The sequence below is a fragment of the Bos indicus genome, chromosome 1 (genome assembly GCF_029378745.1).
Source record: "Bos indicus isolate NIAB-ARS_2022 breed Sahiwal x Tharparkar chromosome 1, NIAB-ARS_B.indTharparkar_mat_pri_1.0, whole genome shotgun sequence".
NCBI lineage: Eukaryota > Metazoa > Chordata > Mammalia > Artiodactyla > Bovidae > Bos > Bos indicus.
This window is the reverse complement of record NC_091760.1, coordinates 134,813,953-134,830,887: the sequence shown is the minus strand read 5'-3', so window position 1 is coordinate 134,830,887 and position 16,935 is coordinate 134,813,953. Positions and strand designations below refer to the sequence as shown.

Genomic DNA, 16,935 nt, shown 5'->3' with positions numbered 1-16,935 from the left:
ATCCATTCACCTGTCCTCACAGCAGATGCGTAGGGGCCAATGTTCCATGTCTGCCTCTCCAGGCACATTGCCCAGCCTCAGGAAGCCTGGAGTGCAGGGAGCTTCATAGCCTGTCTTCCTTTCCATAAGCCCTCTTCTCTCAGAATCTAAACACAGGCTATGGGCCCTTCTGTATGTGCACCCAGAGGCCCCAGCATGTCAGCGTTGGAGGTGCTGGTGCTCCCAGTGACCGCATGAGGTGGGGACTGTGCCAAGCCCCTGGGAATCTGCAGCTCTAAGAGCTGCAGCCTCTCTGCTCAGGGGCCCCAAGCCCCCACAGCATCCCATATGGGCGGCATGCAGGCAGGGGTTCTCTGTGCCTGTCACTCTGCTACATGGAGGGAAATGGGGCTTTTGTGAGTTCTCAAGTGAGTCTGCTGGCCCATTGTCTGGGCCCAGCTCTCCTTAGACCTTCACCAGCTCCATGAGGACAGGGGCGGGGCTGGGAAAGGCCGGATGTATTCCCAGCCGGAGCTGAAAACACTATTCATCCCAGAAACACCCTATTAAGCAGCAACAACAGCACAAAAAGGGAGTGGGTAGAGGGAATAGGAGAAGGGCGGTGAGGGCCAGGAAGAAGAGACTCGAAAGGGGCACTGGCAATGGATTCAGAGCTCTGAGGAGCCTTGGTTCTCCTAAGGAGACCCTGGCATGCTTGGTGGGGGAGGATGGGGACCTACCTCCCCATGCTTGGTAAGGGGATCTGCAGGGAGATAAAGAGGATGTGCCCCGCAGGATGTGACAGCCCCCTTCCCTCTCATGTGATGTTCAGATCTGTCAGAGGTGGTGGGGACTGGAAGGAGAGCTGATTGAGCCAAGAGCGTGGGACTGGGAGAGAGAAAACTCGGAAGAGCTGCCATGGGCACAGCAAGTATTGAAGAAAGGAAATCCCAGGAGCCAGACTTCTGATGAGAAAATGGCCCAGCTGGGCAGGTAGTGAGTGCCTCATCTTGGGTGGTATGCAAGCAAAGATTGAGTGACCGACTGGTGAGAGTGCTGGATCAGAGCCTGAAGCTGGGGAGGAGGAGTGCACCAAGTCTCTGGAGCTTTTTAGACCGTATGTGTGTGTGTGTGTGTGTGTGTGTGTGTTAGTTGCTCAGTCATGTCCAACTCTTTGAGACCACATGGACTGTAGCCTGCCAGGCTTTTCTGTCCATGGAATTCTCCAGGCAAGAATACTGGAATGTGTAGCCATTTCCTTCTGCAGGAGGTCTTCCTTACCCAGGGGTCAAACTTCGGTCTCCTGCATTGCAGGCAGATTCTTTACCATCTGAGCCATCAGGGAAGCCCTCTTTGAGAGATTCTGAATTGAGAGTGGCACCCAGATTTGGGCCTAGTCTCCGATTGCCTTTGGGTAGGCAAGAAGTGAAGTGAGTGGGCAGGTGAAGTCTGGATTGGTCATCGGGTGCAGGCTGGAGGACAGGGAACAGAGCTCCAGATCCTGTGTCACTGAACTTAATCTCTTTTCAGTTCAAAGGAGGAGAAATGCAGACTTGATTTTTCAATCTGTTCTTTTGTCCAAAAAACCACAATGGAGAGTCACAGTACTTTTGCCCCATGCCATCAGGAAGAGTGCAAGGCCAAGTCCATGAACAGCCTTCCCTGTAAGCTTCTGGCCCTGAGGAAGAGGTGGAGATTTCCAGGGGCCCCCATGGCCCTCGGTCAGGAGACAGGGGCTGTGCTTCCTCTCAGGCAGAGCCTCTGAGAGAGTCTGTCCTCGTCATACCAACCCTCCACCCCACCGCATCTGTCCATTTCTCTTAGGCTTGGCCACAGTCCCTAGCACCCTCTGTGGAAGCCTGCCTGAACACCCAGCCATGCTCTCCTCCCGCCCTGAGGGTGTAGCCCATGTGCCACTGGTACCCCAGCTCTGTAGGGCCTGCATTCTGGGCTCCTTCTCAGTGAGTCCCTGACCCATGTCCTATAGGCTCTGTGAGTGATGTCAGTCTCATCTGTGGACCGTCTGTGCCTGACCGATGTGCCAGCCCTGCTCTGTGAATCAGGCCCCAAGTTCACAGGCTGCTGGCTGCAAGGTGGAGGCCCCATCATGCTTCCTGCAGGAACCTCCCTGGTGATTGAAGCCCGCGTTCTACCCCACCTCCCCTTGCACCCTCAGGGCAGCCTCAGTCACTGTCTGCCTTTCGTCATTTCCCCTGTTCTGTTGGATGGATTTTGAATGCTTGTGATGGTCTGTCCTGGGCTCTGAACCCGCCCTCCTGTACCTCATGACCCCATCATCTGTGAGGTGATGATAGGAGCACCAGTAGCAGACCCAGGGAGGAGCCTGCCAGGGGAATGGCTCCCTCTGGTCTGTGAGATCGTAATTCTGGCCTCTTCTAGCTGAGTGGGTGTCGTGGTCAGTGGGGTGATGCCCACAGCCCCTCTGGTGCTGCCCTTGTACCTCCATGATGCCTCCTGGCATTGGGAATCGACCTTTCGCCATTGTGCCTCTCCTTGTCAGGGAGCCCGTCCTGCTGCCTGTCAGTCCTGCTCCTAAGAACCCTCTATCATCGCCAAGACAGCTGGGGAGCACCCCGGGAATGCGTCTATTGTATCTGTGTTTTCCAATCAATAGACTTGACTGGCCCCCAGCACCCAGCGTTTCCTGAGACCCCAAACAGTCTCGACGCCATCAATGTCCTCCCCACAGTGAATGCCTTTGTACAGAAATATCTCCAGAGAATTTGAGGCTCCCTTGTTAGCCTTAGAGGGGTCCTGCTGGCTTGCCCCAGCTGGGGCTGGCAGGCCTGGTAGCCGGAGTCCCGCTCTTCATCTGCTCTGGCCAGGAATGCCTGAGCTGCCCTCTGCCCCCAAAAGGGAGGGTAGTGGGGAGTCTGGGACCTGAACCTCCCAGGGCAGGAACTGTCACCCTCTGAGAGCCGTCAGGCTTTGGAGACTGGACAGATGCCACATCACAACCCAGATGCCCTCCCACACACACCCAGGCCTTAGGACAGCACCCTCAGCTCTGAGGAGACATTTTATGCAGTTGTTTCCATGTAACAAGCAACTAAAGTGAGATGAGCAGAAGGGTGGCCAACTCCCCATCAGTTTGTCAGAGGGGACAGACCAGGAGACAGCAGACCTGTGGAGTTGGCCTGGCCCTGCCGTCAGCATGTGATGAGAGCCTGGACCCTCTCTGCCCACGCTCCTGGGGTGGACAACAGTTGGGTGGCCAACTGACCACTCCGGGCCTTTTTCTGGATGGAGTCTGGCTGTCTGGAGAGAGGAAGGTGGGCTGGGCATGAAGGCTGGAGGCCAGGAGAGTGGTGCTGTGGGGCAGCACCCCTCCATGGCCATGCCAAGGATACAGACCCCTGGAAGAGGATGTCTGTGTATCTGGTGGGAGGCACTCTGTGAAGAGGCCCCAAGGGGGTGTGTTAGCTCTGGTGGCCCCTTGGGAGTCATCAGCCCCAGGCTGGTCCAGGATATGTCCAGGAGAAGGCCAGGGCCTGCCTGCCAGCCCCCACTCTTTTTTTCTCTGGCACATCCCCCAAGTCCCTACTAGAGTCCTCCCCCTGGTGCCCCTGGCAGGGGGCAGTGACATCTGAGAGTTACTGTGCCACAGATCAATCCAGGATGCGGGCACAGGAGGGCTGGAAGGAGAGGCAGACGGCAGCATGTTCCTTCTGATTAACGAGCCCAGGCCACCATCCATCGCCGGCCTTCATTAGGGCTGCAGAGAGTCATTTTGCATGGGCGTGCAACCTCTCCTCCCCTCTCTTCTCCAGGGTGATTGATGCCCCCAGGTGCCCGCATCCCCCAGCAAGTGAGGAGCCCTCTTTCCTCCTGTGGATGAGGAGCGGAGGCAGCTGGCTTATTATGCATGATTCTTACCTGTGTGCCCTTGGCGCCAACTCACAGGGCTGTCAAAATGGCCAGGGCAAACGGATCTAATCTCCCTTAGAATTCAGTGCTAGGAGACGGCAAAATGCCAGGCTTCTCCATTTTAATGGGTCTTTGACTCTCCCCACAAAAATGCAAACAGGTGAAGCACTGAGCAGTGGGCACTCAGCCAGGCCGGCACCATCAGCGTGCTGGAGCAGAGAGATAAAGGATGTCCCTGGACCACAACGGTCCTGGGTGGTTGTCTTCTCTCTCCTTGCTGCTGGAAGGCACCCGTGTTGGTGCTGGGGTGGGAAGCTGGGTCAGGAGGAGGTGAGGGCTTGGGCAGGAGCTCTGCTACAGGTCTGGTCAAAGGCCCCCCAGTGCCTGATGACCTGGGTGTGCCCGGGGCTGCTGACCATCATGCCTGGGCAGAGAGGAGCCTCCCAGGTCTACCTTGCCTGTACTCACTGACACCATCTGGCTGGTTTGGGTTCTGCCTACAGATATTTGATGCTGTGGAGGGCCAGAGATCCCCAGCCAGGATGGGTGAGACACACTTTTCTTCTCAGTTCTCTGGCTATGGGGTATTTTCAGACGTAGGAGAGATGCACGTGGATTTGAGGGTGTCTGGCCAGCTTGAAGGATCAGGAAATATAGACGCTGGAATGGGAAAGGGAGCTGAGATAAAAGGAAAAGAATGTAGATAAGGAATCAGGCAGGAGACAGAGGGGCTGTTTGGCATTTTGTGCCTAAAATGAAGATTTTCAGTCTCCCCTTTTCCTTGCGCCTGTGTATAGTCTCACTTGCTCAGGGCTTCTCTTTTGTTGGAGAGCAGCTGCCAGTCCTTGAATTCCAAATCCCCTCCTCCATTGAGGAGCCAGATGGGAGTGGCATGCCATGCAGGATAAGTGTAGGGGCGTGGGGAGGGGACAGGCTGGGCCCCACAAGGGAACAGTCTCCCAAGGGCGGGCCCGGCATAGAGCCTCCACCTCCACTTGGGCAAGAACACTGCTGAAATCCTTTCACTGTGAAAGGTGGACCCTGTGGTCCTGATCCATCAGGACGATGAGTACGTAATAGCACAGGTGTGTGGGGGCCCTGCCTCTGTTCTGAAATGCTGTCCCTGACCTTGGCCCTGGGGAAAACTCGAAGGGTGAAAGTGAGTTGCTCAGTCATGTTTGAGCTGCTTGTTGACCTCTTCCCAAGCTTCTCTGGATGTGAGGAGAGACTCTTGCCTTCAGTTCTTGGTGGCTTCACAAGAGGGGACCCTCCTTGGTGGCAAGTGAGACTGTTGATGAGAGAGACCACTACCCAGCACCACTGTTGTTCTCAAACCGGTGATTCTTCAGCCATAGTTTTGAAGAATGAAGCCATGCCGCCCTGGCCCAAGAGGACCTGTGCTTTCCGTAGCAGAGGCTGCTGGAGCCACACTCATGAACAGGACGGGCTGTGGGGCATGCGTGTGCGTGAGTCCATAACCCTCTCCCCCCCGCCCCATTCCACAGGCCACCATGGGTCCCCATCCCTGACCAGGGCCCTTATACAGACATTTGTTGTTGGTTAACCCAGAATGTCCCTGTGTCCAGCCCAGCAGAGGTGCTGTGGGCCCCAGGCCTGGCTGCTGGAGGCTGCTGCCCTCTGGCTGCAGAGCCCATGCCCCATGGGATGGGGAGGCATGTGCTGAAGAGGATAGTATTGGGGTCACTGGGTTTGGGATCTGGCTGTAGAGCTGTGGCTGGTACCCCTGCTTACCAGCTTCACCAGCTTTGCACCAGCACCAGGGCACTGAGAATAACATGGGGCCCAGGAAAGGCCTGATGTGTTTGTGTTCCCTGGGCCTCAGAGTGTAGGTGGGGTCAGGGGAGCCCCTTGGCTATTTGGGCTACATCGCCAGCCTTCCCTTTAGGCCTGGGTGAGACCACACAGGGCCCAGTGTGTCTAAGCGGGCAGCCTGCAGGAGAGGCATTCGGTACACTCATGCTGAGGCTGCAGCCCCATCCCAGATCCCCCGTGTGTGGTGTCCATGGTTGAAGGAGGCTGCGACAGGGTCCTTTGGGGGTTGGACAAGGAGGGCTGAGGAGAAACTAGAGGGCAGCTGGAGGGCCGAGGCTTTTCAGTCAAGACTGCCGGGGCAGACTGGGGTTGGAGGACCAAAGCCCACCTTTCAGAGTGGGCCTTAGGACCTAGCTGGGACCTTAAGCCCTTAAGACACTCCACTGCCCACACTAGGACCAAGCACAGGGTATGGCAGTGCTTGCTGTTAGAGGACCAATTCTGATTTGTCAAGCACTTGTGCAATGAGTGTCTAGTGACACTTCCTTGGCTCCAAATGATTGCCTAGGTTGATGCCCTAACCTCAGTACCTTATGATATGACCTTATTTGGAATAGGGTCATGTGGATATAATTCGTTACCATGAGGTCATACTAAAGTAGGTTGGACCCCTAACCCAATATGACTGATATCTTCTAAGATGGCCATGTGAAGAAAGAGACACTTGGGGTCACCCGTGACCCTGAGGGCAGAGATCAGTTCAGTTGTTCAGTCATGTCCGACTCTTTGCAACCCCATGGACTGCAGCATGCCATGCCTCCCTGTCCATCACCAACTCCCAGAGTTTAACCAAACTCGTCCATTGAGTTGGTGATGCTATCCAACCATCTCATCCTCTGTCATCCCCTTCTCCTCCTGCCCTCAATGTTTCCCAGCATCAGAGTCTTTTCCAGTGAGTCAGCTCTTTGCATCAGGTGGCTAAAGTATTAGAGTTTCAACTTCAATATCAGTCCTTCCAATGAACACTCGGGATTGATCTCCTTTAGGATAGACTGATTGGATCTCCTTGCAGTCTAAGGGACTCCCAAGAGTCTTCTCCAACACCACAGTTCAAAAGCATCAATTCTTCGGTGCTCAGCTTTCTTTATAGTCCAACTCTTACGTACATACATGACTACTGGAAAAACCATAGGACCTTTGTTGGTAAAGTCATGTCTTTGCTTTTTATCGGAATGATGCAACTTCAAGGCAAAGAACACCAAAGACTGCCAGGAAGACCCCAGAAACTAGAAGAGGCCAAGAAGGATTCTCGCCTGCAAGTTTCAGGGGGAGCATGGCCCTACTGACACCCTGATTTTGGACTTTTAGTCCCTGGGGCTGTGAGACATTGCATTTCTGTTGTTTGAAGCTACCTAGATTTTGTGCTTTTGTTATAGCAGCTGGAGGAAACTAATACATCTCCTAAATCAGTTTTTATATTTTATTAGTAAAAAGCATTTGCAAAGTACTGGCCTATGCACTGCTAAGTCACCATAAGACCAAGCTAGACCTGGGGATTCAGGAGGCAGAAGGGTCCGTTCAAGCTCCAGAGATTCCTTTTGGTTTCTTTCCATCTTTCTTACAGACCACTCTAGGGACTGAGGGCCAGAAGTGACCTGCTGAGGCCAGAGAGGAGAGGGACCCTCCCAAGCCAGGTACCAAGTCTGAGCTGGGCTGGGCTGGGCAGAGAAGGCAGCCCTTCTGAGGCTTGTCCCCAGCCCTCTCTAGCTCCCCAGCTGAACAGCCCATGTCAGGCCCCCATGCTCTGGTCTCCTTCCCAGGGATCCTCACTTGGTAGAGCTCTGGGAGGGAGGGAAATCAGAGTTGTGCCTCTGGCTTGTTTACCGGTTCTGCCATGTGGAAACCAGGACCAGACCCAGAGCCCCTCCCACCTCCTAGAGGCACATTTCTATGCTCTGACCCATTTAAGCTGTGGCTTCTATTTATGATAATTAATTGTACCTTGAGAAATGAAAGAAACAGAAGGAGAAGGGTGTGGTGTGGAGGACTACACTTATCTGTGTTCTTTAAAAGAGCAAATTTCACAGTTTGTATTTATGGTTTAAGTGCCTGTTCCGACTCATTCAGTCAGTCAGTCATTCAGCAGATGGGCTGGACTGGCTCCTTCCATTTACTCAGGCTTACTTCTCTTTCTCATCAGCCCCTCTTACATACCAGTCAATGGAGACTCATGTGATAACTGTTCCTCTTCACCTTACATTTTGTACTTGGCAGAGACAGTCAGTCAGTCAGTTTAGTCGCTCAGTTATGTCTGACTCTTTGCGACCCCTTGAACCGCAGCATGCCAGGCCTCCCTGTCCATCACCAACTGCCGGAGTTTACCCAAACTCATGTCCATTGAGTCGGTGATGCCATCTAACAGTAAATAAATGTTATTCCAATGGGTGTTGTTAAAAATACACAGAGCATCTTTCTGGACTTGGTCTCACTGGCTCAGAGATGCAAGGGAGGTACCTCTTTCTGGAAAATCAGATTTTGATGTTCAGATGTTGATTTGCTTGTTAGTCTTGGAGCTGGGACTTGAACCAGGTCTCCAGAGCTGATGGAGCATTTCTGCTACAGAAGGCATCTGATTAAAGTCTATAGGACGTAAGTCACAGCTATGCCTTCTCAAAGTACTTATAGCACAGTTGGGCAAGAAAGATTCAGAATTCAGGTAGAGAAGAGGGAAAAGCCATTCCAGGCAGGAGGCCCTGCCTGAGCACAAGTTGGGTGTGGGGGATGATGGATCTCCTTTGGGAAACTGAAGGTCAATTTGGGAAAGCCAGGCTTGGAGCAGAAGCTTCATGGAGGCCAGAAGTTTGTGGCATATCTTGGATTAGTGAAGAGACTTTGGAAATCATAAAGTAGGGCAGTGAGATGGGATGAAATAGGGGTTTTTAGAAGGTGGGTTAAATTTCTGTTTCTGAACGTGTGTCTTCTAAAACAGCATAGGAATAAGAAAGAGTGAGTGATAGTAAACTGGTGTCCCTGACCTACGAGCTCTTGCACTTGGCTTTCTGGTCTTTGCAGTCATGCTGCTACTTCACTCCACTGAAGCGCTGTTTCCAGAGTTGCATCCATGGGGCAGACACAGTTCTGTGTCCTGCTCTGTGTTTAGTTGCTGACATCCTGATGCTGTGACATGGTTACACTCCAGGAGTGTGAACATGAGTGTGCCGTCCTGCATTTCCTTCCCCTCTGGATAGGCTGGTTCTAGTGTTCTCATGTTCTAAATAATGCTGCAATGAATATCTTCTTGATATAGAGCCTTCTGTTTTCCTTTGGCCAGTGTCTCGGGGGTGACATCATTGGGTGATCAGAGGAACCGAGATTCTATAAGGCTTTGCTAAATGTGGCAGTATTGCCTTTGAACTAGTTACATGGACAGCAGGAGCTAAACTGAGCAGCTGTGTGGAGAAGGGTACAGATGGAGCCTCTGTTGAGACACCAGCTAGGAGGTGGTTGCTGTGGTCCCACTGTGCAGGGCTGATGCCTTAGACTCATAGTTGCTGATAATTGGAAAGGAACACACAGTGAAGAAGATGCAGGAGTCACTGTGGCATGGTGAGTGATCTGATGATGGACTGGGGAGAACAAGGAATCAAAGCTAAATGCGCCTGAGGTTTCCCAGAAGGGCTCCAGGGAATGGCAGTGGGATAGTGTGGAGCAGGGCGCGTGTGAAGAACCTTTGCCTGGGTGGACACGCGGGATGGGATGTGAAAGGCTTGCTTGGAACACTGTTTCACCGGCTGTGTTGGGCCCAGGGCCCAGTTATGCCAGAACACGAGTCCTTGAGGCTAGCTGGTGCCTTTCCCAGTTTACGCTCAACCAGAGCCATCTCCAAACCCAGAGCTGGCACAGCTCTCGCTCCTCTGTCCTGGGGGGCAACCTGAAGCCTGTTCAGAAGGTTGGTGATGAGATTGCCGGGAGGCTGGACTGAGTTGGCAATAGGAAGTCTGGGCAAGTGTGAAGGTGGAGCTGAGCAGCTGTTGGTTGTGGGACCCTGTGTCAGGGGCTGAGGTTTGCGGGAGTGGCAGACACCTGAGGAATCTTGTGGGCATCATTAGGAGTTCTTTGCCCAGTGAACAGGATGTATGAAGACAGGATACACCCCCAGGGAAGACCTGGAGAAAGAGCCCCACGAGGCCCCTGCAGTGAACCTGGGCTGCATCTTTGGCAGACCACAGTGATGGACAGAGCAAGGCCATGAGTAGGGGCACCGAGGAGCCTGGGATGCTGGCTGGAGGAGTGAGCTCCAGGAAATGCTCAGGTTCTTGTGATGAGTTCAGGTCTGGAGGGCAACATAGGGGTCCCATGGAGAGGCTGAGGGCCTCACCATGGTCAGAGCTGCCCAGCACACTGTGAGCACTGGCACACTCTGGATTTGGGAGTGGGGGAGACTGCTCACTACATGTCCTGTTCCTGCCAGTGTGGACTCAATCCTGGGACAACTGTGTGTATGTGTGTGTGTGTGTGTGTGTGAAGGGGCTGGTCGCTGTGCCTCCATCAGCCGGGGCTGGGAAAGCAAGAAGTGTCAGCTGTGCACCAGGCTTCACAGACCTGTCATTTTATTCAGTGTTCACAACTGTCCCTGGGATTCCCCTTCCTGCCGCTCAGCGAGGCCGTAATTGCAGATTTAGCTGCGTGGTTATTTGATTAATTTCTGTCTTCCCACTTGTCTGCAAAGTCCTTGAGGGCCAGGGTGTCTGTTTTCCTCTGCTCTGTCTCTGGTTCCTGCACAGTGCCCACCTGCCTGTGGGAGCGACTCAGACAACCTTTGCTGAATGGGGACCATCACCCCCTGATGCCACGCATCTCAGCCTTCTTCCAGTGATCCCAGCCCCTCATGAAGGCTGAGGGAGAGGCTTGGGCTGCAGTGGGCTGACCTCCAACTCCTGGCCTTTACCTGGGAGGACCTGGATTCGTGGAGCGACTCTGGGCTGTGGCTCCTGGGTTTCAGGAGCTCTGTGAGCCACGGAAGGCTGCGCCAGGCAGTGACTGCACGGCCGCGCTGGTTCTTCCCTGCTTGGAAGGTTCTTGAATTTGCCTTATCAAATACACATGAGGCTCTGCTCACTGGAGGCCCGGAAGCCCCCATTCCATCTGTGTATGTTGTTGTATATTGTTACCACCACGGAAGGACGTTGTAAATATTTTCAGCTGAATGTCTGATTAATGTCTCTCCAGAAAGAGTGGCAGAACTGTAAGGAGAGGGTTTATTTAGCTCTCTTTCACCATGATGGGCATCTAATTCATCCCAAATGTCAATACATCCCAAGGTGCCAATCCAGACAGAAAGGGGAACCGTCTGCAGAGCTGGGTGGCAGCTGCCTTTTCCTCTGTGTAGGGGGCTCAGACCTGCCCCCACCACCCTGACCCTCGGATGGCGGCCCCCCGTGGTTGGAGGGGGGACCCTGAAGGTTTCCCTACCAAAACCACTGAAGGGAAATTGTTCCCTGGGAAAATGGCGTCTTTCTACCAGGCTGCTCACGTGCCCCAGGCTTCTCGGGTTCTTGCCAGTCTGGCCGGCTCCTGCCAGAGACCCCCTTCTGTCTCCCCTTGTGGCCTCCCCTCCCCTCTGGCTCAGTCTTCCTCACCCGCCTCTTAGGTTTGGGATGGTTCCCAGTTCATCTGCATCGACCTGTCTCTGCTTCTCCTGGTCACTCTGTCGTCTCTCCAGGTGGCAGGTGGCTGTCTCCATTCCTCGCCCCCAGCATAGCCCAGCCCTGCCCAGGAGGCCAGTGTTGCCTTTGCCCAGAGACAGTGGCATGTGTCTTTGGGGATGGACCCACTTACTCCCCACACGTCCATGCCTTTGAGTTTCTTGGTTTCCTTCTCATGGTCTCAGCCAGAACGGAATGCTGAGTGAGACTTTGCTTCTTGTCTCTCCCCTGGACCAAGAGTCCCTCCAGGGAACCCACTGCTCTGATTTGCTGCCATATTCTCCACTCATGTCACTCCTGGGTCTTTAAAGGAAGGAGGTAGATGATCAGTAGGTATCTATGATCATTAATTCTTATAGAAATCTTAGAGGTATTTTACAGATACCATCATTAGATCCTTTTCATAGCTAAGAAACTGACGCTTGGAGTGGTTAAGTTATATTAATAAACGCATTCGTTTTGCTGTGCTTTGTGTCACGCAGTCCGCTCTTGTCCCTGAGCTCTCACGAGCCCTCCTCCGTTCTGCAGATGAGGAGGGAGGGGAGAGAAATGGTCACTGTGTGATAGAAGTGGGGCCTGGACCCCATCTGCCTACACCAGTGCCCTCGCTGCCCTCCCAGCTTTTCTCCCTTGGGCAGTGAGCACGCACACCCAGAGAGCAGAGGCTGGTGGTGGGTATGGGTCCCAGAGTCCTGTCCCCTGTAGGGCTGCGATCTGACAGCAACACATGCACCTCCAGCTGGCTTGGTCCCCATGCCACTGTTTGAGAGCAGAAGTGATGGTAAATATTTAATTGTGCTTCCACCATAACTTTCTGCCAGAACTCTCAATATGCTTTATAAATGCAAATGAGCACTCTCTTCTTCTCCAGGGAGATGTAAACCTCCTCAAATCACTTTAATTCAGCCCCCACCAGAGTGTAATGCCATAATCAGGAGCGCTCTGTGCCAGAAAAGAAACTGCCCTTAATCATATCGAGTGGATGGTTTATGGTTTGGTGGCCTTCCGTCTCCGCGGCGGGCAGGAAAGAAAAATGGATTCTTCTCGTTGCAACTTCTGTCCAAGAAGGTGGATGGAAAAATTATTTAGAAACAGATTCAATTATAGCCCTTGAGCAGGTAACTATGACTATAATGAACTCTTAGATTGTATTCATGGGGTTAGCAGAACAAACCTTGGAAGATTTAGGAGTGAAGGCTGTTTCTTACTTTTGGTTCTGGACTCTAGTTCCCTCCCTGCCCATGTCCTCTGCTCTTCACTGCACTTCAGCATGATCCTGAAGTTGGGGAGTGCCTCCATATACATTTTTATTGCAATATGTGCTGTTCTGGGGGGCTTTTGTGGCTTCTTAGCTGTATGAGCAAGATCCTCCATCCCAGGGCACTGCAGAGTCTGCAGACACCCATGTCTGCCCAGTAGGCAGCAGGCTGAGATTTGAGGCTATCAACATCAGGATGGGAGGCTGTGTGACCCTGAAGGAGGCATTACGCTATTCTGTACTCTGGTCCCTAACTCTGCCAAGTGGGTTCAGTGACTCCTGCTTCAGGCCCACCTGGCGACGGCATTTTAATCATGGAGATGAATTTCTCCAGGGCCTCATGGAGTGCCTTTGGAGACATGTATTATGTAAATCTGGTGTGTCATTATGATCATTATTAGTGCTGCGAAGTGGAGACGCGGGGGAGAAGGAGGGCTGCTCAGTGCAGGAACCGGCCTCCCCAGCTGTCAGAAGAATCGGAGGAGAAAACAAACTCAAGAAGTCTGTTCCTGTGCTTGCGTTCCTTCAGTTATGCAAGGGGCACCACTCTTGATCCAACTCCAAGTGAGCTTGGACGGGCTAGTAAACCCAGCTCACTGTATTTGCTTTACTCCCCTGTTTGCAGTGAGAGCCCCGACTCCACTGGGAGGCAGAAGGCTGTCATGGTGGGCTATGTAGTGTCAGGTTGTGAGGAGGTGCCTCCCTGACCTGTTAGCACCTGTCCCTTCTGGTACCCATTGAGATACCCTGGACCCCATCTGAGCCGTGGGTATAGTCCGTGCAGGTCACCATGGGGTGGTTCTGGGGTCCCTTCATTAGACCTGTTCTGGCCCAAAGACTCTGTCTGCTCCATGTATGCCATGTCCTCCTGGTGGGGTCACTCCAGGCCTGGGTGCTGTGTGTCCAAGGCCCTGTCACCTGGACAGACTCCCACCATCCCTTCTCTGGGATTGAGCACTAGAGACAAGGGCACAGGACACCCCTTGGCTCAGCACAGCTCCTCGTTTATGACTTTATTTTCACTGCCTAAGTCCTGCCCGTGGGGTAGGTTTCTTCCTTATCCTTTGGTTTATGCCAGGAGTTCTTTTGTTTCCTGCTGCTGCTGCTACTGCTAAGTCGCTTCAGTCGTGTCCGACTCTGTGCGACCCCATAGACGGCAGCCCATCAGGCTCCACCATCCCTGGGATTCTCCAGGCAAGAACACTGGAGTGGGTTGCCATTTCCTTCTCCAATGCAGGAAAGTGAAAAGTGAAAGTGAAGTCGCTCAGTCGTGTCCGACTCTTAGCGACCCCATGGACTGCAGCCTACCAGGCTCCTCTGCCCATGGGATTTTCCAGGCAAGAGTACTGGAGTGGGGTGCTATCGCCTTCTCTGTTTTGTTTCCTAAGGGGCCCAAATTTCTGCATTCATACTTCCCATCTCCTGCCTGGAATAGAGAACAGAGAATGACTGTTCACGGGGGCTGGAGGGATGTTCAGGAGAAAAGGAAGCAGAGTAGGGAGAAACCAGAGCAACACGTCAAGTCTGTGTCCTGTGCCCTTGTTTGTTGAGCCTCCTGTTCAGCTAGGGTGTGCTGTGCCCGGTGCTTTGATATATGCCTTGGAAAGTTCAAGTGCATAAGACACCTCCACTAGCCTAAAAAGCACCATTGTGTGATTTTGAAAGGTGCCCTTCTGGAACTCTGCACTCCTATGCCAAAAAAAAAAAAAAAACCCTCACAATTATATATTTGACTCATAGCTTCTAACTTAGGCAAAACTTAACTCAAGATACATCATAGACCTAGGTAGGAGAAAAACCTTTGTAGTCTTAGGTTAGGCAAAGATTTTTTAGGTGTGATATCAAACCATAAAAGAAAAAAGTTGATAAATTAGATTTCTCCAAAGTTTAAAACTTCTGTTCTTTGAAAGATGCTATTAAAAGAATGAAAAGATAAGTCATAAAGTGGGATAAAATATTTGTAGACCATCTGGCCTGATAAAGGACTTGTATTCAGAATAAAGAACCTACGAAAGTCAACAATAAGGAAACAACCCAATTTAAAAATGGAAAAATATCAAACAGACACTTCACTAAACGATATACAGATGACAAGAAATCATGTGAAAAGATGCTTAATATCACTCTTCATTAAGGAAATGCAAATTCAAACCACAATGAGATACCATTGCACATCTGTTAAAATGGCCAAAATTAAAAGTGACTGACCATGCCAAGTGTTGGCAAGGATGTGGATGAACTGGAACTCTCATACACTCTCATGTAATAGCCCCCAAATGGAAATGACAAGTGAATCGGTAGACAAAATGCAATCTCTCCATACAGTGAAATACTACTCAGCAACGTAAAGGAATGAAATATTGATGCACACAAACACGGTGAGTCTTAGTTATGCTGAGCTAAGCCAGGTTAAGAAAATATACTATATGATTTCATTTATATAAATTTCTGGAAAATGCCAGTTAACCTATAGTGACACAAAACAGATTAGTTATTGCCTGGGGACAGAGACAGGGTGGGGCAGGGGCAAGAGGGGAGGAGGGATTACAGAGGGACAGGAACCTTCTGGGGATGATGGCTATGTTTCTTGATTGTGGTGATGGTTTCATGGGTATGAATATATGTCAAAACTTATCAAATTGTATGCTTTAATTATGTGCAGTTTATTGTATGTCATTTCTACCTCAGTAAAGCTGCTGTTTAAAAAAAAAGGATTTCTCTGGTGGTCTGGTGGTTGAGACTCTGCTTCCAGTGCAGAGGGCACGGGTTCAGTCCAGATCCCACATGCCGTGTAGTACAGCCAAAACACACAAACCCCGCTACACAACAAACAAACCCCCTGCAAACAAAAGGGCATTTGGACTTGCTGATCAAAGCTCTAGTCAGGTTTTGGGGAGAAGTTTCCATCGAGAGGTAGGGCTGACAACAGTCAATAATAGATTGAAAAGGAAAGAAAGAAAAAAGAAAAAGGTGCCCTGCTTTCAGGACACTTCACTGCCATGTGCCCGACAACAGTTGTAGTAAATATCAGCTCTGTAATTGCTACATGGTGCCTGGTGACCTTGCTGTGTGTGCTGTAGCCACCTTGCTGCCCTTGGGAGCTCATAGCCAAGTCAGGGTGTCCGTCTTTCCCTTACTGGCCAGAGGGATTGGTGACCAGGAAGCAGGCCCCTGGGGTCTGCGATGTGTGTTTGTGTTTGGGGTGAGGCCTTTGCCAAAGCCGCATGAGCTTTCAGCAGAGTCTTGGGAAGGGGGTGGCTGTGTATCTGGGCCCAGAGGCAAAAGGACCTGCAGGAGGATGGAGTGTTGGGGCCAGAGAAGTTGAAGGGAAATCAGCTGAGAGTGTCAACGTGGATGCCTAAGGGGAAGCAGAGGAGAGGAGTGGGGAGAAAGGAGTAGGGAGTCAGAAATCAGAAGGAGGTGGCTGAGAAAGACTTGCCACCGAGGGAATTAGGCTTGGCTATTGGGTCAGCATGGCCTGTGGAGAGCACATAGGTTGAGTGATGTGAGAAGATGCCATGTCTCGGGATTAAAGTGATGAGTAGGCAGATGACGTCACACACCATCCCCCAGGTGGCTTGGGGTCATTCAGTAGAGCCTTAGCATCAGGACACCTGAGATCTGTACCTGACTCTGCCATGAGCTGCGTCCTCCTAGCAGACCTCTTTCCCTCAGCCGTAGGCTCTGCAGAGGAGCCCCAGGGTTCCTAGCACTGACATTTACAGTCCTAAGTAACTTCACTGTCCAGTAATTCTTCTGACGCACCATTTTTTTCTTTTTTGACCTTCAGAAACTTTAATGGACACCAGGACGGCTACTGCAGAGCTGGGCTGGACCGCCAATCCCGCATCAGGGGTGAGTGTCAGACCGTCTGTCCTCCTGTCCTGATGAGCAGTCATGGGAGCAGGGCCTGACTTGCCCCTCTGGGATGTGGATTACAGGTGTGAATGGCTTTGTCCGTGGCCCATCCGCAGAGAGGCAGCAGCAGGTGGCCAGGGCCTGTGTGGGACTGGGGCCAGTGGCTGCCAGTAGTTGGGTGTTCAGGTCAGTGGTGATGGGGAGGACAGAGATCCGGATGCCCCTGGGGCTGAAGAGGGGCCAGGGCACGAGGCAGAGCTCGAGTTCAGAAAGGCTGAGGCTCTCTTTGACCTGGTACTGCCTTAGAGCAATGTTCTGGATCATTTGTTCAGTGTTATGCACCTGGTCAGAATCTGTAGCTGCAAAGATGAATACTCTTGAGGAGCTCATGACCTCCCGTGGGATCTAGCACATGCATGAATGAGCTGAAATGTATCCCTCCTGGGTGGCAGTGGGGAGACTGACAGCCAGGTG

General features: G+C 52.1%; 1 protein-coding gene across 1 annotated transcript in view; it reads left to right on the top strand.

Moving 5' to 3' along the window:
- EPHB1 (EPH receptor B1) overlaps positions 1 to 16,935 on the top strand; it is a 462,907-nt gene that overhangs the window by 123,103 nt on the left and 322,869 nt on the right. Inside the window, exon 2 of the mRNA XM_070794456.1 lies at positions 16,394 to 16,458. Coding sequence (XP_070650557.1) covers positions 16,394 to 16,458 — 65 coding nt within the window. The remainder of the gene's footprint in view (positions 1 to 16,393; positions 16,459 to 16,935) is intronic.